The sequence below is a fragment of the Ctenopharyngodon idella genome, chromosome 18, assembly GCF_019924925.1.
Source record: "Ctenopharyngodon idella isolate HZGC_01 chromosome 18, HZGC01, whole genome shotgun sequence".
Lineage (NCBI taxonomy): Eukaryota > Metazoa > Chordata > Actinopteri > Cypriniformes > Xenocyprididae > Ctenopharyngodon > Ctenopharyngodon idella.
In genome coordinates, this window is record NC_067237.1 from 30,899,424 (window position 1) to 30,926,016 (window position 26,593).

A 26,593-nucleotide genomic window follows, 5' to 3' on the forward strand; every position below is an offset into this window, starting at 1 on the left:
ATGTACTAAGGATGAGCACTGTGTTTTTACAGCATCAATTATAACCAATAAAAACCTTTGTTAATGTTACTTAATAAAAATGTTCATGTTCATGTTAGTTCACCCAAAAAAAGAAACTCACCCTCATGTCGTCCCAAACCCATAAGACCTTTGTTCATCTTCAGAACACAAATTAAGATATTTTTGATGAAATCTGTGAGCTTTTTGGCGAGAATACTTTTTGTGCACAAACAATCACGACTAAAATAACGACTTTATTCAAAGAAATTGTTAAATAAATTTGTTATTTTTGTTTGTTTTTTTTGCGCACAAAAAGTATTCTTGTTGCTTCTTAACATTAAGGTTGAACCACTGTAGTCATGTTGACTATTGTAACGATGTCTTTACTACCTTTCTGGGCCTTTAAAGTGGTAATAATGTTGCAGTCTATCAGAGGCCAAAAAGCTCATGGATTTCATCAAAAATAAATTAACTTGTGTTCCGAAGATAAATGAAGTAGTTGTTTGGAACGACATGAGTAATTTCATTTTTGGGTGAACTAACACCTTAACTATAAGATTGATGCTGTAAATGCTGTAGTATTGCTCATTGTTAGTTCATGTTAACCAATGCTAACAAATTAAACCTTATTGTAAAATGTTACCTATATATAGCCTATATAGGTTTTTTTTTATAGGGTAGATATGTAAATGTAGGTATGTATTGGGGCAGTTGTGACCTAATGGTTAGAGTGTCGGACTTGTAACCCATGAGTTACAAGGTCATGGGTTCGATTCTCAATACCAGCAGGAAATGAGTGAGGCACCATAACCCCCGCAGTGAATGGCTGCCCACTGCTCCGTGTGTTCGTGCGCTTGTTTTCTTGATTTATGAGGACAAAATTTGTATAATGACATGGGTATTACACTGGTATTACGACATAATGTTTTATGAGAACATTCCATGAGCCCTCATATTTAAAATAGCTTTAAAAACATACTAAACAATGTTTTATTAAAAATGTACAGTTTGTACAGTATAAAAAGCATTACGCCTATGGAATGTCCTCACTGAGAATGTCCTCACAAAACAAACCTGTGTGTGTTCACTACTCACTGCTCCTAATGTGTGTGCACTAACTTAAATGGGTTAAAGGGTTAGTTCACCCTAAAATGAAAATTCTGTCATTAATTACTCACCCTCATGCCGCTCCACACCCGTAAGACCTTCGTTAATCTTCGGAACGCAAATTGAGATATTTTTGTTTAAATCCGATGGCTCCGTGAGGCCTACATGGGGAGCAATGACATTTCCTCGCTCAAGATCCATAAAGGTACTAAAAACATATTTAAATCGGTTCATGTGAGTACAGTGGTTCAATATTAATATTATAAAGCGACGAGTATATTTTTGGTGCGCCAAAAAAAAAAACCCAAAATAACGAATTATTTAGTGATGGCCGATTTCAAAACACTGCTTCAGGAAGCTTCGGAGCGTAATGAATCAGCGTGTCGAATCCGCAGTTCGGAGCGCCAAAGTCACGTGATTTCAGCAGTTTGGCGGTGATTCATAACGCTCCGAATCTTCCTGAAGCAGTGTTTTGAAATCGGCCATCACTAAATAAGTCGTTATGTTATTGTTTTTTTTTTGGCGCACCAAAAATATTCTCGTCGCTTTATGATATTAATATTGAACCACTGTACTCACATGAACTGATTTAAATATGTTTTTAGTACATTTATGGATCTTGAGAGAGGAAATGTCATTGCTCCCTATGCAGGCCTCACGGAGCCATCGGATTTAAACAAAAATATCTTAATTTGTGTTCCGAAGATCAAAGAAGGTCTTACGGGTGTAAAACGGCACGAGGGTGATTAATGACAGAATTTTCATTTTTGGGTGAACTAACCCTTTAAATGCAGAGGACAAATTTTGAGTATGGGTTACCATACTTGGCCTTCACGTCACTTCACTTCACTTTATACTTATTTTTGTGTAGGCCTGTTTCTATTTCTTTTTAGCCTTTTTGTTTTTCTGTTGTTGTGATCTAGCATATCTGCATTGTTATTTTTCAGGCAGCTGTGATGAATCCTTTAGGAAACGCTGGAAAAAATGCTCTCCGAAGGGAAGCAGAGGTCTGCTGACAAACAAAACCGCTTCACAGATTTAATAAGCTGTAGGCCTATAATTTTGTCAGATCTCGTTTTTCTGTTCTTCACTTTCCCGCGCACACAGCCTTCTCGGCTCAGGTTTCAGTGGCGCTGAAATTGACACCAAAATTAAAACAAAACACTGAAGCTCATATGAATTAGTGATCGCCGCTGAAAACTTAACAGAACAATCGCTTTTGAATGCGAAGCCTTGAGCATACGCGGTGGTTACATAGCCAGTGTGCGAATTATGTTTTCAATGTTTATATATGTAGCGCCATCAATTGAGGTATATGTCGCACTCAAAGTGTCAGCTAAACGTCAAGATTTCTTAACAAAATACGTTTTGTGCTTTTAATATGTAAATCTATGATAAATAATGACAGTAGGCTACCTATGTTTTGCTGATGCAAGCGGTTGCATTTGCGACAGGTAAAACTTTTTAAAATGTAACTTACACATAATTTGTACTCTGATTATATATTAGAACAAGTATGTTTGTCTTAAAAAAGACAGTGACGTACAAAGAACAAGGCCCAATCTTTCCTACACGACCATGGTCACAGTTTTAATTTCAATTTAAGATATTATTCATATGCGTCTGTCCACAGAAGCCTTTGAGAACATGAAACGCTAGCTGTGACATCAGTTTTATCTGCTGCTAACCGCAGTGTCACATGACTGCATCTGATTTAATCTCTGTGCCCTTTCTTCACACCAGGCGAGCATCAAGCAATACCACCCAAGAACGGACTCGCCTGTCAAAACAGCCCTCAGGACAAGTGTGAACTTAACAAAGCCAAGGGTTGGCTGGTCATTGAGCAACCAAATAGCCCGAATTACATGCAGCAGACATACTGGGACCTGAACAGTCCTAAATACAATAGAAGCGCTATGATCCATTCTATATGTAGCCACCCGTGCTTTAATAATAGTCTTTTCTCAATTTATTTCTTGGCTGCTGCTGTCTTCAGTCAATGCAGGTTTATTCTGAAATGTGTAAATGTGAAGTACAGGTACAAAAATAGCTTTAATAAGTCATAAAAAATGTACTTTTATCAGCTCAAAAGAGTACATTTGAGAGTTTACAACTATATACAAGTGCATTTACGGTACAGTACATTGGATTCAGATCTTGGCTTCAGGTTTTGCTGTTGTGATGTCAGAGAATGGTGCACAATCTGGATGCTGCTGGTGAGGAGGGAGGCACGGAATCTTCTGGTAGCTTTGGAATGCCATCCAGAACTTGAAGTTTTGGCAAACAGAAGAACACACTGCGGAGGAAACGGCACAAATCTCAAGGTTAGACTTGGCTTTGTACGCTTGGAATGAACTATCACATCTTCGGTCAGCTCTTTTTTTTTTAGTAATTTATATCTTCTGGCATAGCTATTAACTTGGGGCATTATGCGATTTCTGAGACAAATGATGCTGGATGGCGTTTTATAATAATTAAAAGCTGTAATTAGCTGATTAGTTTTAATCAATCCACTGTTTTGACAGAAAGTTATTAAAAGCTCAGTGGTGATCTATGTACCCTTGTGAAAAAGAAGTGTGCTTAATTGTGCTGAATGTGCACTTGTAGTGTACTTTAAATCTTAAAATCTGTATTTATTTTTACTTGGAGATAATATATTATGGTGAAATAAAAGACCATTTATTTCTAATACACTTTTCATGTTTCTTAACATGAAACACTTAAATGGGAAAAAAAGAAAAATAATTCTGTCATCGTTTACACAAAAGAAGATATTTAGAAGAATTTCAGTAACCAAACAGTTGATGGGCCCCATTGACTATCATAGTATTTTTCCATCAACAGTTACCCATATTCTTCTAAATATCTTCTTTTGTGTTCAGCAGAAGAAAGAAATTCATACAGGTTTGGAACAACTTGAGGGTGAGTAAATGATGACAGAATTTTCATTTTTGGGTGAACTTTGAAGAAACTGCACTTTGTAATAATGTCAAGATTTACTTTAAAGTATATTTTAGATTATAATGTTTAATATTCTTTTGCTGTGCTTTAAAGAAGTACACTTATTTTGATGTGTTAACTAACAAACTAAAGCACATGCAAAGTACTTAATTTTTAACTGTAGCATGTTATTTAATATTACATTTAAAGTAAATGTATTTTTTACAAATATTTTTAAAAACATGACATACAAGTTTCAATAGGAATTGCATTAAATTTTAGTTTACCATAAATATTTGTCAGTATCATTCACCAGTACATTGTTAAGAACAGTGTACTGAACATTTCAGATAAGTATAAAGAATAGAAGTAATTATGAATTTACATTTAACCCTCTGGTTCTGCTCCTGTAGTAGTCAAAAATGACAGGTTTTTTTTTTTGTTTGTTTGTTTTCAATGAAATTAATGTACTATATTTTAGTTTGATAATGTTTTTTTTATTTTTTTTTTTATTTAATATGTTGTATTTTTTAGGGGATTTTATTGTACTAAATTATATTTATGGAATAGTTATGATCCATTTATTGCCTGAGCATAGACCTAAAAATGAAATTTCCAACTTAAACTGTCATAAATCTTGAATGCTTTAAAGCACAGACTTAGGTTTTAAAGAAGACTCTTTTTAAAGAAGACACATGGTAGAATATTGCTGAAGTTAAAAAAGTAAAAAAAAAAAAACCCTAAAGAAAGTTACAGAAGTTTAAGTTTATTATGAAAATTGCATAAAATACTATTTTTTAAATTTTATATGAAATATATGTATATTTTCCAAAATGTTTTACTCTAAAACTGTGAGAAAAAAATCAAAGCCATGAATCTTAACAAGTTGCGTTCAAAATTTGAGGTTGATATCTCTAAAAATGAGCTTTTAGTAAGATTTTGTTTGGATGCAGTACCAAACGTTTCCACTAGATGAATTTTGCTTCCCATTCATTTCCAATGCGGTCATTTTTTGACCATGAACAGTATAAGTGTGACTGTTTTTTCAGGACCATTTAACCTTTTCGAATCATGCCCATAATTTTTTTGTGTGTTCACATAGCAAGTCCCAAAACTATTACCAAGTTTTGAACCATTCCATTGAAGTAAAAAATTTCTCTCACCGTGAGCGGTAGTCCTCCAGAAACTGGCAGGGGTTGCATTTGAGGGTCAGAGATCGGAGCGGCGCTGCTCCTCAGCAGGGACAACTCGCCCAGAGAGGAAATACTGTTTTCAGACAGGCACAAGTGCTGGATCTCAGGAACCTTTGGCAGCTGACGAATGGACGTCAAGTTGTTCCGGTGAAGATTCAGGATTTTACATCTATAACACATGCACATTCTCAGTCACAGGTTTTGTTAGTGATTGTAATGTGTCACAATGTTCTGCCTTATATACTAAACTCACATTGCATGAAATTGTATGAATGTCATCGCACTAGATGATAAAATATTAAAGCAGGATTATTCTAAAGAAAAAATACAATGACATTTTTGAAGCCAAATATTTCACACACAAAAAAATGTTTTATGTAATGTGTTGATCTACAGTGAAGAGAAAAGATTCTGCATTTGACTATATTGTATGTATTATATATAATGTATCTAGTGAAATGATATTCACTGACACTAAGTGTGACCAAATCCTTTTTGGAGCCACTGTATTTATAAGTCTCATTCAGTATGGCTGAAAAATATTACATTTTTTATATTTAGTTTAGCCCATAAATTGAAATTTATGACAAATTGTGTCTAGAATACCTGCAAGACAATTTGAAGTTCTCGAGAAAAATACGTAAAATTCATTTTATGTCATTTAATTATAAAATTCAGTTAATGTCATCATGATTATAAATGAAATATTATAGTAATATTAGCAATGCAAATATAATATTTTATCAGTAAGACCCATATTCAAATAAAATAATGTGATTAAAGAGGCTGAGTTTGATGCTGATACATAATTAACAGTTTCCTTCTTACTGTAAAATAAACTCCTCATATGAGATTACAGCACACAGCTAAAGTTGCACTACATGTATTTTTACACAGCCATACACTACAATGTTACAAAACAACCAATGCAATATAATAGGACAGCATCCACTGAAAGATCAAGGGGAGTTTGTGTTATAACCAACCAGATCTGAACTCCATAAACTCATTTCCACAGTGTCATCAGTATTCAGAGTTACATTCACGTGCACTAAACTAAATACATCTTGGCAGTTATTATAGTGTAAAGGTAAGTTTGGTACCTTGGCAGTCTGACAGAACTGAGATCCCTCAGTGCATTATCCACCAGTTGCAGACGTTCCACCCGGATCAGTCTCCTCAGGATGCGGATGAAGTTCTCCAGCTGGTATGGATCTCCCAGGTCCTGATAAGACAAGTTCAGCACCTGCAGTGACAGAGACAGAACTGTGAATGCAATACGAAGCTAGATAGATAGAATTTTCAGCATCATTACTCTAGTCTTTAGTGTCACATGACCCTTCTGAAATCATTCTAACATGCTGATTTGCTGCTCAAGAACCATTTCTTATTATTAGCAATGTTGAAAAAAGTTATGCTGATTAATATTTTTGTGTAAACCGTGATACATTTTTTTTTTCCAGGATCCTTTGATTAATATAAATTTCAAAAGAACAGCATTTATTTGAATTAGAAATGTTTTGCAATTATTATAAATGTCTTTACTGTCACTTTTGATCTATTTAATGTGTTCTTACTGAATTAAAGGGTTAGTTCACCCAAAATTGAAAATTCTGTCATTAATAACTCACCCTCATGTCGTTCCACACCCGAAAGACCTTTGTTCATCTTCAGAACACAAATTAAGATATTTTTGATAAAATCCGATGGCTCAGTGAGGCCTTCATTGACAGCAAATAATTAACACTTTCAATGCCCAGAAAGCTACTAAAGACATATTTATCTGACTACAGTGGTTCAACCTTAATGTTATGATGCGACGAGAATACTTTTTGTGCGCCAAAAAAAACCAAAATAACGACTTTATTCAACAACATCTAGTGATGGGCGATTTCAAAACACTGCTTGATGAAGCTTCAAAGCTTTATGAATCTTTTGTTTTGAATCAGTGGTTCGGAGCATGTATCAAACTGCCAAAGTCACGCCCCCCAGTGGTGAACCATTGAAATTTCGAAACACTTATGATGTAACGAAGCCTTGTTTACTGAAATCACGTGACTTGGCAGTTTGATACGCACTCCGAACCATTGATTCGAAACAAAAGATTCATAAAGCTTCGAAGTCGTTATTTTGTTTTTTTGTCGCACAAAAAGTATTCTCGTCGCTTCATAACATTAAGGTTGAACCACTGTAGTCACATGATCTGTTTTAAATATGTCTTTAGTAGCTTTCTGGGCATTTGAAAGTGTTAATTATTTGCTGTCAATGGAGGCCTCACTGAGCCATCGGATTTTATCAAAAATATCTTAATTTGTGTTCCGAAGATGAACGAAGGTCTTACGGGTGTGGAACGACATGAGGGTGAGTAATTAATGACAGGATTTTCATTTTTGGGTGAACTAACTCTTTAAAGTATTAATTTCTTTCAAAAAAGATGGATGGATGGATGGATGGATGGATGCTTGTTTGGTGTCTCACCACACAGTTCTCCCAGTTCTCCTGGAGTCTCTCTTCCCACTTCTGTCCTTCATCCTCCCTCCTCTTCCTCCTGCCTCCTCTGAGAAATACGTCTTCATTGTTAACAGACAGCTCGTCTTCAGCAGGTCCTGTTTGATGACATCACTGATGGTCTGTGTCCAGTGGTTTTATGATGGTAAAACTGAAAAAATGAATAGTGACCCAGAATATCCTCTTACCCTCTCTGACCCTGGGACAGGCGAGCTGGTCTCCGCGGACATCATGCTCCTCTAGCCAGTGCCACGAGGCAAACCTGAACCGGCTGGATGGCAACTACACAAAACAACCACAACGACAACATTCAATGTCCGTATAGTATAGACACATAAGGTGTCAATCAAACTACACATGATACTTTGCAATCATATCGACTTTGAATTGACTCACTGGTGTGGCAACAATGCCAGAGTCTGGAGTCAGTTCCACAGAGAAAGGAGTGTGTGCGTCACTTAACTCAGAGTAGTGCGAGTGAGACTTCGGAAAGCTTTCACTGCTGGTGTTCACTCCAGAGGAACTAGACAGAGTGAGGCTAAAGTCATTACCAAACATTACATTGGCGTAGTCATGCTTAACATTCAATTTACATTCTAATTTGAATAGATATGAAAATATAGCTGTTTGACTTCAGATTACCTGCTATAATAAGTATTATACAACTAAATAATATTTGTTAATGTTATTAATGACTATTTTCAATAAATTTGCACAAATAGAGACAGATCCTTGGCTGTATCCCAAAACATAGTGAGCTGACTACCCATTTGTATTAAAATTTTGTAGTGTCCCTGTTTTTAATTCATATAGGTGATAAAAAGTAACATTTTACTGATATTTTTACCAATAAACTAGGAAATCCCCAGTTCCATTTCAGAAATTCCGTTAAACATACAACATACTGTGCGGTTGTTATAAAGACTTTTTTTATTTAAAGCTGCAGTCCGTAAGTTTTGCCTCTTTGTCGCCATCCCTGTTCAAAACCTGCAACTGCGGTTATTTGCAGAATTATCATCTTTATGTGGGTTGTGCATCGGCGTGGCTCCTCAGCGCGGATTAAAGGGTTAGTTCACCCAAAAATGAAAATTCTGTCATTTATTACTCACCCTCATGCCGTTCCACACCCGTAAGACCTTCGTAAATCTTCGGAACGCAAATTGAGATATTTTGTTGAAATCCGATGGCTCCGTGAGGCCTGCATAGGGAGCAATGACATTTCCTCTCTCAAGATCCATAAAGGTACTAAAAACATATTTAAATCAGTTCATGTGAGTACAGTGGTTCAATATTAATATTATTAAGCGACGAGAATACTTTTTGGTGCACCAAAAAAACCCACAATAACGACTTATATAGTGATGGCCGATTTGAAAACACTGCTTCAGGAAGCTTTGGAGCATAATGAATCAGCGTGTCAAATCAGCGGTTCGGAGCGCCAAAGTCACGTGATTTCAGCAGTTTGGCGGTTTGACACACGATCCGAATCATGATTCGATATGCTGATTCATAACGCTCCGAAGCTTCCTGAAGCAGTGTTTTGAAATCGGCCATCACTAAATAAGTCATTATTTTGTTTTTTTGGCGCACCAAAAATATTCTCGTCACTTTATAATATTAATATTGAACCACTGTACTCACATGAACTGATTTAAATATGTTTTTAGCACATTAATGGTTCTTGAGAGAGGAAATGTCATTGCTGGCTATGGAGGCCTCACAGAGCCATCGGATTTAAACAAAAATATCTCAATTTGCGTTCCGAAGATTAACAAAGGTCTTACGGGTGTGGAACGGCATGAGGGTGAGTAATAAATGACATTATTTTCATTTTTGGGTGAACTAACCCTTTAATCTAATGTTTTAAGGATATTGTGTGGCTGTCATTCACCGCATCGGTGGATACAGTACTTCGGAATCACAGATTGTAGTCTTGGAAGTATGACCAAAATAAGAATTTTCACCGGAATATTGAACAAGTAAGTAACAAATCTGCCACTTTTGTTCTGACTAACTGAGAAAATAAAGCATTACAATAAATTGCGCTACCAATGGTGATTAAATCTAATGATCACTTAGCTCATATCACATCAAACCATGCAAATTATTATTATTGTTATACTTTGTTCTCAAACTGTTAATGTTAACAACATCAGCATTGCGTCACTACGTGTATTTAGTGTGTATTAGCGTAACCTGTAGATTTCAATTTCTGTACAGTCTAATCTCTAACGTTAATTTGTCATACCATACAATCTGCCAACAAAATGATAAGTTTAATTCTTGCAGCTGTTGTGAGAAAAGGCTATAAATGATCCTTCACCTGCAGCATCCTCACATGCCATATAGCCTACTAGCCGGGACTCTTTATGTAAACAGATGTCATGTAATGACGCGAAGACAAATGGTGGCATGCTTGAAATTTCCCGCAGAAACCTACCAGTACCACTCGAATTAGAAAACATTATTTCAAGCTTACCATTGTGAATCGGGCTAAGGTAAGGAGATAGTTTTGAACACTGGCTGGTTATGTACTTGCTCAAAAATTGATTTTGGATACTTTTTAACCAAAAAAAGTTACGGACTGCAGCTTTAATTATTACTTCCTCTGTTCATTCATTAATTCAGATTCAATCATATTAAATTACCACTTAATTTATATGTTATAATATGACAAAACATCTTCATAGTGTACAGTACAACACCTACGCTGCCCAAATGTGCTGCCTATGTAGGGAGCTCAGCAGGCTTTGAGACACATCTTCTGTGTGTAATAAGAGCCTGCGCGTCCTTACATCCGCTGGGCTGAGGTTCTGGTGTAGATTACCGTGAACTCTGCACCCTGATCCGGATTAAAGTCACCCACGTCAACCGAGCACACCGGCACATTATATCAGAACATTATATATAAGATGTGCTCACATTAACGCTGTTATATTGATTATGTGCTAGGTTTTGTGAAGCTGCTACTTGTAAATACACGTTATTTTCAAACAATGATTAATTAAAATATCTTGTCATATTTGTAACATGGACATCGATTACATAATGTCTTAATAATATTTTAATATAATGTCTTAATAATATCATTATAACCTAAAGCCTATATACGAAAAAAATGGCTTTAAAGATCGATCAGTGGTAATTTTTTCATAAATTATGCAGAAAATTAACTATCACCTATTCCAATCACGAATGAAGCAGACAGATCTAAAATAAAAGCCAGATGACCATGCGTTTCTGTTCCAGACAGTGTTTAGAAAAGTAATAAAAATAAAGCAATTGTGCTCCATATCAGGATGTTCAAAACTTTTCCTACCTTTCGGACATGTCCGTAGGTTCTGACAGATCCCTTTGACATTTGACATGCAGTGAAGAGGGTTATTTACAAGGAATATGGTGCGGTTTCCCATTGATGATGGATGAATAGTGTGCTAAAGTGCGACAGGTGAGTGTGAGCTCTGCGCACGCGCGCAGCAGCGTCAGCTTCAGTGATCTGCGCACGGAGGTCAGCCAGGGCAGCAGTGTGTCTAAGGTTGCACTTCAGTGACTTTTGGTGTAAATTGTCAGTATAACTGTACCCCTTTTATCCGTTATAGACTTTATTTTTGCATTGTACATGCAGGTTTTTTGAGATCATATTGAGATTTGTACTTTTGAAAATGAATTTGTCACACCACAGGACAATTTAAATAAATGTAAATATATAAATATAATATGCATATATCCTTTCAGCAAAGCAAAACTCTTTTTTATAAACTAATTTTAGGTATATAATAGGCCTGAGCGGCTTGAACATGGTGTCTGTCAGAGATGATAATGTACCTAATAATACACAACTGACTCTCATAAGCATATTCAGGAACTTGACAGGTGACTTTGATCTTCTCAGTTGTTAAAAAGATTGCGGCAATTATCAAAGTTTGATAAAATGAAAAAAAAAAAAAAAATTGATACAATTTACATGATTTGCTACATTTTATATATATATATATATATATATATATATATATATGAACGTTTTCTGACCTTTTCTGTTATATTGGTGCACCAGTAGGTGGCGACAAGTGACCGTCTTTATGAGTGAATTATTCAATAAAACAAAAGTAATTCATTTTAACTATATACAAGGGTGGCCGGAGGGGCTGATGAAGTGGGCAAGGATGTCCTTTTTAAGCCTGCAAAATCAAGATCTGTAGTGCCGAGGAAGGGGAGAGTCTCAGAGAAATTTTGATTCTCAGTGGAGGATACCAAATCCCAACTATCACAGAAAATCCTGTTAAAAGCCTTGGAAAGACATTTGATGCAATACTCAAGGACAAGGCAGCAATAAGAGATACTTGTGGGGAGTGTGAGCAAGAATTTGACTAGAGTGGCCTCCCAGGGCGGTTCAAGGCTTGGATTTATCAACAGGCCATACTACCAAGAATCCTCTGACCACTGCTGATGTATGAGGTCCCAATTTCCACTGTTGCCAAATTTGAGATGGTAGTAAGTCGGTTCTTGCGACGATGGCTGGGTTCCTTATTGCTCTGAATAGGAGCTCCTGCAAACTGAGACTCCCCTTGAAATCTATTGAAGAGGAGTTCAAGGTAATGCGAGTGAGAGAAGTGCTGCAGTACTGTAAATCTTCAGATCCAAAGGTTACCAGAGCAAGAGTGGCAGTGAGAATGGGAAGAAAGTGGAGAGCAGAAGCTGTAGTGGAAGGAGCTGAGGCACGGTTGAGCCACAAAGTGTTGGTAGTTGGCAAGGGAAGAGCTGTTCTTGGAAGTGAATCATTGAATCATTCATTCAAATGATTTATTCAAACACACTGATTCATACACTGCTGTGGGACTGCTCAGAGATGCACAATGGCCGATTCTGCTTTGACAATTTATAAGTTTTTCCATTGGTGGAGCAAAAATACCCTTAAATAACATCCATCCATCCATCCATCCATCCATCTATCTATCTATCCAGTTGGTCTTAACATAGACACTTTACTCTGTTTGAACACTGCTTTGAGCATCCTCTCTTGCTTTGGCATATAATCTCACTGACATTTATCATACAAAATAGCACACTAGACATATTTTTAAACATTAATAACCTGACTCAATTGGTTTTTTCTCTTTACATTAACTTCCAACGACATAAGTGCATCTATTATCAGTAAAGTAATAAATGTTTGTCTTTGAAGTGGTTTGTTAATAGTTTTCAATAGAGGTTATTTTAGACATCAAAAGTATGTGCTGACAGTGTGTGAACAGCATAGAGGCCTTTTCTGTATTTATATTTTGCATCAACTCTGCAATTTTCAAAACATCTGTCACTAAAGTAGCACAAGACGACAAGTTGAAGACATTCATCTTTATTTCTGAAATAGAGAATACAGCTGGTATTTTTTTCATCATTTATACCAAATGCACTCTCTCTCAGTCTGCCTGAGTCTCCATGGCAACAGCGCTCCACAACCTGTACATTCGCAACCTTACATTAAATCAAAAACTCATATTTATATAATAAGGCATATTAGTATGTCAGCAGTAGTTCAGCCATGTACAAAACCAAACAAAGGGGGTCTCACCTTAAGTGAGTCTACATATAGAGAAGTGCACAAATCCTTGCAATAAATATCAACATTTCTCTACGAAACACAATAGCAAATATACATGAGAAGAAATACAGGAATTACAGGAACAAATGATGCTGATGTGGAATAAGACGTGATAGAATGTGAGTACATGGAATGGAGTGGACGCAGAGACTTCAAATATTTACAGCTCTGTATTTCCTGGTACGGTTAAAGCTTATGAGTATCAAAACACAATCACTTTTATAATATAAATATCCTGTTTATATAATATTTTCTTGTAATGAGTTTCCTTTCTGTGATGTAACTCGTGGTTGGTAGAAGATAAGCACGAACTTGGTTGAGTGTCACGTTGTGATTGCTGGGCTTTTACATGTCAAAGTTGTTGTCAAAGGGCTCGATCACTTCAGGATTCATAACTCTGCCCATGAAGAGGATTGATCCTATGAGAAAACAAAATAAAAACAATGAATTAACTGATAACATTCACAGATATATATATATATATATATATATATATACACACACACCGATCAGGCATAACATTATGGCCATATTGTGTTGGTCCCCCTTTTGCTGCCAAAACAGCCCTGACCCGTCGAGGCATGGACTCCTCTAGACCCCTGAAGGTGTGCTGTGGTATCTGACACCAACATGTTAGCAGCAGATCCTTTAAGTCCTGTAAGATGTAAGGTGGGGCCTCCATGGATCGGACTTGTTTGTTCAGCACATCCCACAGATGCTCGATTGGATTGAGATCTGGGGAATTTGGAGGCCAAGTCAACACCTCAAACTCATTGTTGTGCTCCTCAAACCATTCCTGAACGATTTTTCTTTGTGGCAGAGAGCATTATCCTGCTGAAAGAGGCCACAGTCACCAGGGAATACCGTTTCCATGAAAGGGTGAACATGGTCTGCAACAATGCTTAGGTAGGTGGTACGTGTCAAAGTAACATCCACATGGATGGCAGGACCCAACGTTTCCCAGCAGAACATTGCCCAAAGCATCACACTGCCTTCGCCAGCTTGCCTTCTTCTCATAGTGCATCCTGGTGCCATGTGTTCCCCAGGTAAGCGACGCACACACACCCGGCCATCCACATGATGTAAAAGAAAACGTCATTCATCAGACCAGGCCACCTTCTTAAATTGCTCCGTGGTCCAGTTCTGATGCTCACATGCCCACTGTTGGTGCTTTTGGCGGTGGACAGGGGTCAGCATGGACATCCTGACTGGTCTGCGGCTATGCAGCCCCATATACAACAAACCGCGATGCACTGTGTGTTCTGACACCTTTCTATCAGAACCAGCATTAACTTCTTGAGTAATTTTGGTCTGTTGGATCAGACCACACGGACCAGCCTTCGCTCCCCACGTTGGCCGCCCATGACCCTGTCGCCAGTTCACCACTGTTCCTTCCTTGGACCACTTTTGATAGATACTGACCACTGCAGACCGGGAACACCCCACAAGAGCTGCAGTTTTGGAGATGCTCTGACCCAGTCATCTAGCCATCACAATTGGGCCCTTGTCATACTCGCTCAAATCCTTACGCTCGCCCATTTTTCCTGCTTCTAACACATCAACTTTGAGGACAAAATGTTCACTTGCTGCCTAATATATCCCACACACTAACAGGTGCCGTGATGAAGAGATAATCAGTGTTGTTCACTTCACCTGTCAGTGGTCATAATGTTATGCCTGATCGGTTTATATTAGTAGTATAGACATTACACTACCAATCAAAAGTTTGGGGTCAATTTCTTACAGAAAAATTCTATTTCAAGTTAATACTGTATTTTTGGACCTGAAAAAAGTAAAACGTATCATGGTTTCCACAATTCCAAAGTTTCTTAAGCAACATATCAGCATATGATTTCTGAAGGATCATGTGACACTGAAGTGTGACACTTGCATCGCAGATGCAAGCTGATTTATCAATAGAAAGCAGTTATTTTAAACTGGAATAATATTTTACAATATCACTGTATTTACTGTATTTTTGATTAAATAAATGCAGCCTTGGTAAGCATAAGAGATTTCTTTTGAAACATTGAATAATCGTACTGACCCCAAATCTTTTAACGGCAGTGTATATAATGTTTTGTTTTTAATCTGTGTTATGGTCATGGGTATTTGAAGATGGCATGTACCTGTCTTTCTGTTTCTGATGACGAAGAAGAAAGGGTGGTCAGCGATGACCTGTGGGTAAAGCACCAGCGTCCTCGTCAATGCGATCATACCTGTAGAAGGGCAAACGATAGAGGCCCAGTGATGTGAAACCATTTATTTTGACTGGATTAAACAATTTGATAAAATACATTGAATGCACTTTTCATTTTAATGCTCTTTTATGATGAACAAGTTTTTAATTTTTGATTAAAATTAACTGATATTTTTGTGGGGTTTAAAATGCAGGTGTTGTAAAAAAAAAAAGAAAAGAAAAAAAAGTCTCATTAAATCCTTGGGGAAAAACTAGTTTAAAGTAGTTTTGGTTTAAAATATCAATATTTAAAAAATGTTTTGTTCACTAAAAATCTGTTGTTTAGAGTCAATGCTGTTTAACCAACAATGCAGGATTCCACATCTTTTAACGTGACAAGAAAACCGGGAATTATATCATATTTTTCCTTCAGGCCCTCAAGGTTAGTAAGTTCTATTTGAATGATCAAATTTGCCCTTGTTCTGCTAAATGCTATTTAACATGCATAAGTTAATGGAAAAAATGTATTTGCACACGAAGATTTGGGGCAAAGGTTCTCCTAAAAATCTTTACTTTGAAATTTACAGAGGCCACAAATAGGTGCAAAAAGATATGCATCTAAAGTATGTGGATATATACGACCATGTCTCATTTCTATATGTGATAATGGCTTTTATCTTGCATTCGACAATATATTGTGCCAATACATGTATTAGGATGTTTACGGTAATACTGCATGCTTTAAATGGACGGAGGTGTGCACTTGCAGTATATGGCACTGATGAAGGGTTGATCCTGAAAACGTTTTCCATTTTTTTGTGCCTTGTGGCCTCTGTAAATTTGAAAGTAAAGATTTTTTGGAGAACTTTTACCTCAAATCTTTGTGTGCGGATCCATTCTTTTCATTTGATTTTGTGTTGGATTTACGCACCTAAGCTTTTTGACGTTGGACTTTGGGACGTACATTTGGCTCTATACCATTCTCTTTATGCTTGAAAAATGTTTTTTTTTTTGTTTTTTGTTTTTGTTTTTTTTAAATGGAAGAGAGTTTTTTTTAGAGAGTTTTTTTCTTTGATACTTGAAAAATTAATAAAATAATTAAAGGGGGGGTATAATGCTATTTCATGTATTCTGACTTACTTACACTGTTAAAGAATTGGATTATCATGCTAAACATGGCCAAAGTTTCAAAACACGAGTTGGACGTATGATGGAGTATTTCTGTGCCAAAAATACTCTTCCAAATCCTCATAAAATCCTCTTTATGCGGGTCCCAAATCCTCTTTTTTTCCCAAATCCTCTTTTTTTCGAGTATGGGGCTGTGTGACGTCAGATAGGTCGGAATTCCTTGTACAGGCACTTCTCCCAGAAAAAAGCGCGCACGCACATGTCGACCAGAGCGAGAGAGCAAGAGCACACGCCCATCAACACTCGTTCGGCTTTATGGAAGTCGTCGGCAGCGCTGCACAGGTCATAGGACTTCACGAAATCAACAATGTCACCAAAGAAGTGTGTTTTTGGTTGTGAGGGAAAGATAACCTTGCTTCCCAAAGAACCCAGAGTTAAGTAGAGCTGAGAGTTTTGTGCTCACGCATTACATTGATGCGCTCTCAATATTTGTTATTAAAATAACCATAGAAACTGATAGTTGCAATCACTTTTTTATTGGTTAAAATGAATGGAGAATATCTTGAGTTTTTCCGTGGCTGCTCGAGCCCTCAGGATCGGCGCTTATGGTTTCATAAACAAGGCCCAGTTCTACGCTGGATTTACAGATCGTTTGAAACTGAAAGATGGAGCGGTCACAGTGATAATGATCCCGGTCATGAGTCGAAACCGCAGGTGGTGAGTAAAACTGCTTCAAATGTCTGTTTTGTTGGCAATAGGCGCCTAAGTGCATATAATGTAAACAACACGAACGTAGTGAATTCATAAATTCACTATACGGTATATTAATTATAGTGATTTAGAAGTTATCCAGGGATAATGCAATGGTTTATTGTGTGTATTTAAATACATTTGTTTAGCTGACCATTGATAGCTTGCAGACGATCGCTACGCAAAAGCTGCGCGTGCTCGTGACAGCTCGTCACTCTTTAGCTCCGCTCACACGGCATGCCTCCAGGCGCTCGGCTGTTTTCAGAAAGACTCGGTACAGCATATGTATCTTTTATAAATATGATAAAACTAAAGACTTTTTGGAGATATGAAGGATGCACTACTACTCTATAGGTACTCAAGATTAACATGAGATTGGCAGAAACTGTGTGTGATACCCCCCCTTTAAAAACAAAGCACAACTTTTCACCACACCCAACACAGTATATAAATAAAAATGTAAATAAAAACATGCTGTATTTATTATATAATCTTCAAATCTAAGCTTAACAACATTAATAATTATTATTGTCATATCAAATATATAAATAGATATATAAATTTGTGATTAAAAGACGCACCATTTGAGTCATTAATTTTTTTTATTTGAAAATGGTAAAAACATAAAATGAAATCAACCTGAATACAAAGATGAAACATCTAATAAGAAATTGGCACATGCATTATTTTTTAAAAACCTTTTCATATTTTTGGACTTCCTTATTTATTTTTGACATCAATATAGAACTGATATATAAAAACTAATATTAAAAGGATTTAACCAATACTACATGATGACTCAGTCAACCTTTTATAAACCTTAATTAAAAAGACAAGAGTTGAACAGGAGGGGGCGCTTTTAGCTTGTCTGAATGTACAAGATTCTCAAAGCAATTTACTGCAGTGAGAAAAAAGCGTATAGAGAACAGACGGAAAAAGGAAGCATGGAGGAAAGTAAAGGTGCACAAAAGGTAAAATTGAGAAACAGTGATAAAAAGGACGTGAAAAGAGAAAATTTGAATTATAAATGCAAAGGATGACTGAAGCGCAGACGAAGACAGACAGAGTGAGAATATTAAATATGTAATGTAATTATAGTAGAATGTGCCAGTAAAAAAAAAAAAGATAAATGTTACCTGATCCTGCCGCCCCCTCGGCTCCTTCCTCCGTTACCTCCAGGTAAGCCTTCTGTACAGCCTTCCCGATAAACAGATCCTGTCCATCTGTAGACAGACAGAATATGAAAAAAAAATATCTTAATATGCTAAGCAAGTTATTTCCATTTATTTATGAGCTGGTGTAATCAAGGATGCAGAGCAGTGTATAATACACATACAGCTCATTCATAGATTTAATTTAATAGATTTAGTTACATCCTGTCCTTGAGCTGTCAATCACATTTTGACCATCTGTGTACATGTGCAGAATAACAGAGCGTTCTCATAGGTCAGTGGGTGTGTTTTATCGATTACCTGTCACCTCGGCTGTCATGGCTGACAGATCGGCATCTTTGGTGAAGATGTTCTTGATGCCCAGCTGCTGCAGTGTGTCTCTCAGATCAATCTTTTGTTCCACCTTGAATCTAAAAATAATGAGGTCAGTGTGAACTTTGTCCAAAAACAACAAGTACAATGGTTTTACATGAATCATAATGCATTAATAAATGAAATGAAAACACCTGGTAAAACTTAACACTGTGTGCCTTACCTGGGAAGGTAGACCTCCACCTTTTGCCTCTTGACGTTGTTGGCCCACTCCTCCAGCAGCTGGGCTTTGATGATAGGCTCCAGGGTGGCCAGAGGAACCTCCTGACGGGGCAGAACGATCATCATGCTCATGTCTTCACCTTCATAAAGCATCTCCAGGACCTGGTACACTCCACCCGCCTCTGTGGTGCCATCGCTGAACTCTCCTGATGATGAACATGGCGAGGTTAGTGATCATTAAATCTACTGAATGTTTGACAAGATGGAGAAGATTTCAGTACGATGAAGCCATATTTTATTTTTTATTTTAGTATGATTGGGATACAATAATAGCTTTTAGTGCTTCGGAGCGCCAAAATCACTTGATTTCAGTAAATGAGGCTTCGTTTACACGATCCGAACCACTGATTCGAAACAAAAGATTTGTAAAGCTTCGAAGCAGTGTTTTGAAATTGTCCGTCACGAGATATTGTTGAAAAGTCGTCATTTTGTTTTTTTGCCGCACAAAAAGTATTCTCGTCACTTTATAATATTAAAGGGTTAGTTCACCCAAAAATGAAAATAATGTCATTTATTACTCACCCTCATGCCGTTCCACACCCGTAAGACCTTCGTTAATCTTCGGAACGCAAATGATATTTTTTGTTGAAATCCGATGGCTCAGTGAGGCCTGCATAGCCAGCAATGACATTTCCTCTCTCAAGATCCATAAATGTACTAAAAACATATTTAAATCAGTTCACATGAGTACAGTGGTTCAATATTAATATTATAAAGCGACGAGAATATTTTTGGTGCAGCAAAAAAACAAAATAACGACTTATATAGTGATGGCCGATTTCAAAATACTGCTTCATGAAGCTTCGGAGCGTTATGAATCAGCGTATCGAATCAGCGGTTCGGAGCGCCAAAGTCATGTGATTTCAGCAGTTTGATTCGATACGCTGATTCATAATGCTCCGAAGCTTCATAAGCTATATAAGTCGTTATTTTGTTTTTTGGCGCACCAAAAATATTCTCGTCGCTTTATAATATTAATATTGAACCACTGTACTCAAATGAACTGATTTAAATATGTTTTTAGTACATTGATGGATCTTGAGAGAGGAAATGTCATTGCTGGCTATGGAGGCCTCACTGAGCCATCAGATTTCAACAAAAATATCTTAATTTGTGTTCCGAAGATGAACGGGTCTTACGGGTGTGGAACGACATGAGGGTGAGTAATTAATGACAGAATTTTCATTTTTGGGTGAACTAACCTTATAATTTTGTTGTGTTTTCGTCACTTTTAAGTTTTTGTTTTTTTAAAAATGTCTATATAGTTAAGTATGTTTTATTTTATTTCAGTTAATGTTAATTTTGTTTCAAGTAATGAACATTTTTTATGGTTTTATTTTTATTTTTAGCCAAGTAGGACATGTTTGCTGGATTGACATAGTATGTTGGTCCTGGAAGAGCATTCTTATCAACTAATTATGGCATTTAGCGGGATGTTTTGAAGCTAAGGTTCTGTACTGAGCCATTTTCAATGTCCTCTAAAGCTAGCGTAGGCAATTTCGGAGAGGGTAGCAATAGAAAGTTAGCTTTAAAAGCACCCTCCTTTCAGAGCACCCTCCAAAGCCACGCCGCCTCCAAAACACATGAACGTGCAAAGCCAGAGCAGAGTCTGCAAAGTACCACAAAAGACGCCGTTAAATTACACATAACATTACAATAATAATGAACATAAACAACTTATAGAGCTCTTACTTGTACCACCTGACTGCTGCAGATTCATTTGGCATTGATACTGTTGCCGTAGAAAGGCAGAAATTCGAGTCTGAGGACGTGAAAAGCTCGTTACGGGTTGCCATCTCGTAATTACGGTAGTTATGGGCATGAACGCAGCATAAGCTCGTTGTTTTGGTCCAGGAGGAAATGTAAACAGTGGCTGCTGTTTGTTTGTGGCGCTCAGTGACTGTCTGTCTACAACTCTGCATAGCCTCATCATGGAGCACACTGATGACGTGTGATGTCTGCGCAAGAAGGGTACGCGGAGGTATGCAAATACATACATTGACAGCAGGGTTGCCAGGTCTGTGCAACAAAAGTAGCCCAATGGCTAGCCAAAAAAATAGCCCAATGCAATTTTCTCCATCAGGCAGCCGAATTATCCGCTGAATTTGTACGTGTTAACCTGCGAAAAAAAAAAATTAACCCACAGCAACAACTTAAAAGTAGCCCAATTCTGCGGGAAAACAGGCAACACTCATTGTCGGGCAGGTAGGACATCCTATCATTGTATTCAGACTGAATACAATGATTGGACGAACAATTTTTGGTCCTGAGACTTCCAAAGAAGATACATGTAAATTTTTTGATATTTAGACTACTTCTATTATTGATTGCTATCAGGATGTGAAGAGAGTTTCAACCAGTATAACAAAACATTGCCTACCCTAGATTTAATGTGACTCTGATTTTCTTTTTTTAAGAGCTAGAGAATTCAAATGTTGAAGACAGCTCTGTGTCTCTCATTTACCATCATCTGTCTTTTTTTGTCGGAGAGATGGATAGGACAAGCGCACTGCAGTGATCCTGTGGGATCTGAAAGCCTCAGCCCAACCGATCAGCAGTGAGCCACGCATACTGTGTATAGTACTACTGTTTTTTGAAAGAAGTCTCTTCTGCTCACCAAGGCTGCATTTATTTGATTAAAAATACAGTAAAACAGTAATATTACTTTTCTCATGCCAACATTCAAACTTTCCTTTTCTAGTTAAACTCCTGCAATCACTCCACAGAAAAACTTGTGCAGCATTTTAACAAAACAAATCATCAAAAAATGACTAAATCTACAGACTTGAGCTTGTTTTCTAAACCCTGAGGTGCATTCAAGCCTGTTCTTACCGTAGTAGAATTCTCCCTGCTGGTACATCATCAAGGTCTGAACTTCACTGCCGTCATCCTTGGTGAAGGAGAAGGTTCTGGTGTTTTCTGGTCTGAACTGGTTCTTCCAGCTGCCCCTGAAGTACACAGCGTTTACTAACATGATCATGGTGGAGCTGCTGAAGTCGTCCGCAGACACCAGGTTGTGGATTTTGCCTGCAACAACAACAAAACCCAGACTGAAATAAATGCTGCATATCACAATCCTCTCTTTCTCGGAACAGGAAAGACAGTATGATCTCTTCAGTAGCATAAAATCATCTCTCTTCCAAAGCTCTGGGATTTGTGCTGGTATCTGACAGTCCTCCTGCAAAGGCTAAAGCTGACTGAGAAAATGGATCTGCCTGGAAATGGATTGGAAACATCATTATCATGCAGAATATGACTGATCTGCCATTATCTACTTTAGTGTCCTCATTCGCTAAAGTCATAGTAATTCCTCTTAACGCCATCTATTCATTTTGAAGAGAGTTTTACTTGAAAGTAAAATCACTCTAAATTGGATTATACACTATGTTTTTATTCAGTGCTTAAATGACATATGTATTTCTTTCTATATAATATATTTGGGGAAATTAAGACTTTTATTCAGCAAGGATGCATTAAATTGATCAAAAGTGACAGTAAAGACATTTATAATGTTACAAAAGATTTCTATTCATCAAATAATTTTGATTAAAACAATATATCAAGGTTTCCTCAAAAATATTTAGCTATTTTCAACATTGATAATAATAAGAAATATTTCTTGAGCAGCAAATCATCATATTAGAATGATTTCTAATGGATCACGTGACACTGAAGGCGAATATATTCAAATAGAAAACAATTATTGTAATGATATTTCACAATAATACTGTTTTTTGATCAATTAAATGCAGTCTTGGTGAGCATAAGAGATTAAAAACATTAAAAAATACTGCCGACTCCAAACTTTTGAATGGTAGTGTGTGCATATAACTATATTTAAGAATTTTGTGACTTCTAGTCCATGTGTATTAGATTTGAGGCCATCTATATGCTTCTATATGTACTTATAAATGAATGAACCCTTCAAGATATCCCAAGACGCCCCAAGATGTCAATACTGGAATGAAAACTATTTGTCAAGCCATTCATCAGGTCTTAGTTAATAATAACAACACAATATCAAGAAATCTTCACAAATACAGCAGCACACAGCCAGTTTGAATTTTTTTTCCAAAGTGATGTAAGATGACTTACTCTCCGTGTGGTTCAGCACCCAAGAGTTGATGCGTTCAGCCACGGCTGCTGACTCGCTGAAGTCCACCGTCTCCACCTCTGCTTTGAAGTACTTTTTCATGAGCTGCAGGAAGTCCTCATTGAAGTGAACCCCCCTCTGCAGAAAGAGGGAGTTGGCCAGCCGGACCACATACTGCTCTTCATCTGTGGACAGGGCCTGGGTCAGGTTGCTCAGCAGAGAGAACTCCTCATCTGGAGCAGGTGAAGCGAACAAGAAAATACTTTTGAACAATATGCTGCAATAGTAAGGTCTGCTATTAATAATCTCATTAAAAATTCAAAATCTCTCTGAGCCTGTGAAGAACATTTCTAGGACATATTTCACTCCAAAATAAAATGGTAAATTTTACATTACTGTAATGCAAAATAATAATAATTAAATAAATGCATTGGATTTGAATTTAATTTTTATTATTATTTTTAATTATTACTTTAAACTGTTTGTATATAACCTCCAAACTTCAAGTTTTTAAAATCATTTTAAAATTTCAGACTATTCTTTTTGAGCCAACAGTCAAATTTCTCATTACTGCAATAAAAATAAATAAATATTATTGAAATTTTAAAGTTTAAACCATTTGTTGTGCTGCCTTTGATTGATATAGAATCACTACTAAGAATAATGGGAATCACACATTTTTTTGTGGAAAATTAGCTTAGAAAATATCTTATGAATATGAAAATTTGCTTTAAGGATTAGTTCACTTTAAAATGAAAATTACCCCAAGCTTTACTCACCCTCAAGCCATCCTAGCTGTATATGATTTTCCTCTTTCTGATGAACACAATCGGAGTTATATTAATAAATATCCTGATGCGTCAAAGCTTTATAATGGCAGTGAATGGGAAACAACGAGTATGAAGCTCAAAAAAGTGCATCCATCCAAAGCAAAACATACTCCACACAACTCCAGGGGGTTAATAAAAGTCCTTCTTAAGCGAAGCAATGCGTTTTGTAACAAAAAATTTTCGAATACGGAAGACGTACGTAGTGTAAGCGTTTTGAACTGCGAGAGGCATTACACTTTCTTCGTAAGTTGAATATGGAAGACGGTCTGGCGGAAGCTAAATATTTTACTTTATAACTTGTTAAATATAGATATTTTTCTTACACAAACGCATCGCTTTGCTTCAGAAGGCCTTTATTAACCCCCCGGAGCCATGTGGAGTACATTTATGATGGATGGATGCGCTTTATTCTCATTGTTTCCCATTCACTGCTATTATAAAGCTTGGATGCATCAGGATATTTACTAATATAACTCAGATTGTGTTCATCAGAAAGAAGAAAGTCATATACACCTAGGATGACTTGAGTATGAGTAAAGCTTGGGGTAATTTTCATTTTAAAGTGAACTAATCCTTTAAGTTTGATTCTATTCGTGCAAAATATTATATATTTTGTTTTTGGATTTGTGAGGTAAATGTCACTTGTTTTTGTGAGATTTGCTTGTATAAACTCTTCAAGTCAAACTGAGAATGATACCTATAATTTTTTGCGCTTTGAATCAAATGTTTAATGTTGTAATTTGTTTAGGAGCTGGTTGGTTTGGTGCAGAATTTGCTGAAATGCCTTTGGAGAAAATGTATAGGAAAAAGTATGTGGTCACTGTTGCGGCCAATAGGAAAAGATGAAAGAGAACAGGTAACCTCTCATGTACTATAGATTTTGTTAACTCTACCTTCTCTGAAATGACTGTAGCCCACGGCCTGTCTGATCTCCTCTAAAGAAGAGCCGCGGGCGCCCAGCTCCACCATGCCCAGAGCCAGAGCCACGCTCAGCGGGGAGAAGATGATGTTCTCTTCTCCCCCTGTGATCTGGAGCTGGTGGTAAAGTCTGACCGAGAACTCTGCCGTCACATCCTCGGGAACGTCTGCCGCCTGGCAACCACACCCCCGTAGCAACATCAGCGGCAAGAGTCCGAGCAGCAACATGGTAAACGAGGGATGAGCTAATGAGAGACAGGAGAGAAAGAGTGAGTCAGAGTAAGAAGGACATGGTAAATATAACCCCACACGAATGAGAGGTATCTGTATAGTGTGAAAGAGACATATCATGAAAATATTCACCATATTCAACATATTCTAATGTTCATGATGCAAAACTGCCATTTCACACAACACAATCTTTTCACAGATTTTTGCCCCGATTTGCAGCCTGGAAAAGCCAGCGTTAGTTGCCTAAAGCCAGAGCCGGTCTGCAGATTTTACAGAAAATTGCACAGTGTATGATGGGCACAGAATAGGTTATTTACATACAGACATCTGAGAATTCAAAAAAAAATTAGATTTTAGAAAAAAATTACAAATAAAAATTGACCTGGTCTGGTCTTATTTTGCGCCTTTTTCGTAAGTTGAATACTGAAGGCGGTCTGGCAGAAGCTAGATATTTTACTTTATACTTGTTAAATATGGATATTTTTCTTACACAAACGCATCGCTTCACTTCACAAGGCCTTTATTAACCCCCCGGAGCCGTGTGGAATATGTTTATTATGGATGAATGCACTTTCTTCAGCTCATACTCGTTGGTCCCGTTCACTGCCATTATAAAGCTTGGATGTTAATATAACTTTATTAATATAACTCAGATTGTGTTCATCAGAAATTTATTAATATAACGTCATATACAAGAAAGTCATATACACATAGGATAGCTTGAGGGTGAGTAAAGCTTGGGGTAATTTTCATTTTAAAGTGAACTAATCCTTTAACATTACTGTAGTATGAAGCAGGGTGTGGCCAAAGACTTTATATATAGAAAGACGGTGAACTCGTATTATTATAAATGGGAGAAAGTTCAACACGCAATATGGCGGAATGAGTCCCGCCATACTGTCATCAAAGTCATCGCATCACTGCAGTGGCCATTAGAAGCTCCAGTTCCTATAGAAACAGTCAAACGCGCGCTTCCTATAAAGACACGCACTTAGGACTGTGCATGCGCATTAGCTTGATCCAGCCTGAAAAATTCCATTTTTTGTCATGATTTGAGCGTTTAGAAACAAAATTTATGAGACAGTTGTCAGATTTCATTGGTGATTTCAAATATGAAATTTAATAGAAAGCTTGGCAAACAGCTTTGGAGAATTTGATGTTTCCCTATTCAAAGAGATAGGAGCTGCACTTTCATGCCCGAGAGGCATTTCAAAAACTTTTCATTTTCCATCGGTCTTAGTACACGATGTAACTACAGAACAGTCAAGTTTTAAATAGGAAAAATATCGAAACTCTTTGGTCATTTTTGAGCGAGATGCTAACGGTCTAATCAGATTCAATGATCTATGCT

General features: G+C 37.0%; 2 protein-coding genes across 2 annotated transcripts in view; both read right to left on the minus strand.

The window, feature by feature from the left end:
- Nucleotides 1-3,044: 3,044 nt before the first annotated feature.
- LOC127499493 (uncharacterized) lies at nt 3,045-11,344 on the minus strand. Its single transcript, XM_051869851.1, has 7 exons — nt 11,068-11,344; nt 8,145-8,271; nt 7,937-8,030; nt 7,719-7,846; nt 6,344-6,486; nt 5,211-5,409; nt 3,045-3,403 (listed from the first exon to the last, which is right to left on the minus strand). The coding sequence occupies exons 1-7, from the start codon at nt 11,076-11,078 to the stop codon at nt 3,221-3,223; spliced, it is 885 nt and encodes a 294-aa protein (XP_051725811.1). The 5' UTR covers nt 11,079-11,344; the 3' UTR covers nt 3,045-3,220.
- Nucleotides 11,345-13,085: 1,741 nt separating this feature from the next.
- serpini1 (serpin peptidase inhibitor, clade I (neuroserpin), member 1) overlaps nt 13,086-26,593 on the minus strand; it is a 34,158-nt gene continuing 20,650 nt past the window's right edge. Inside the window, exons 2-9 of the mRNA XM_051869849.1 lie at nt 24,987-25,256; nt 23,266-23,496; nt 22,003-22,197; nt 19,112-19,316; nt 18,877-18,986; nt 18,541-18,627; nt 15,477-15,566; nt 13,086-13,766 (exon numbers count right to left, since the gene is read on the minus strand). Of these exons, the coding sequence (XP_051725809.1) occupies nt 13,693-13,766; nt 15,477-15,566; nt 18,541-18,627; nt 18,877-18,986; nt 19,112-19,316; nt 22,003-22,197; nt 23,266-23,496; nt 24,987-25,239 (1,245 nt within the window). The 5' untranslated portion in view covers nt 25,240-25,256 and the 3' untranslated portion in view covers nt 13,086-13,692. The remainder of the gene's footprint in view (nt 13,767-15,476; nt 15,567-18,540; nt 18,628-18,876; nt 18,987-19,111; nt 19,317-22,002; nt 22,198-23,265; nt 23,497-24,986; nt 25,257-26,593) is intronic.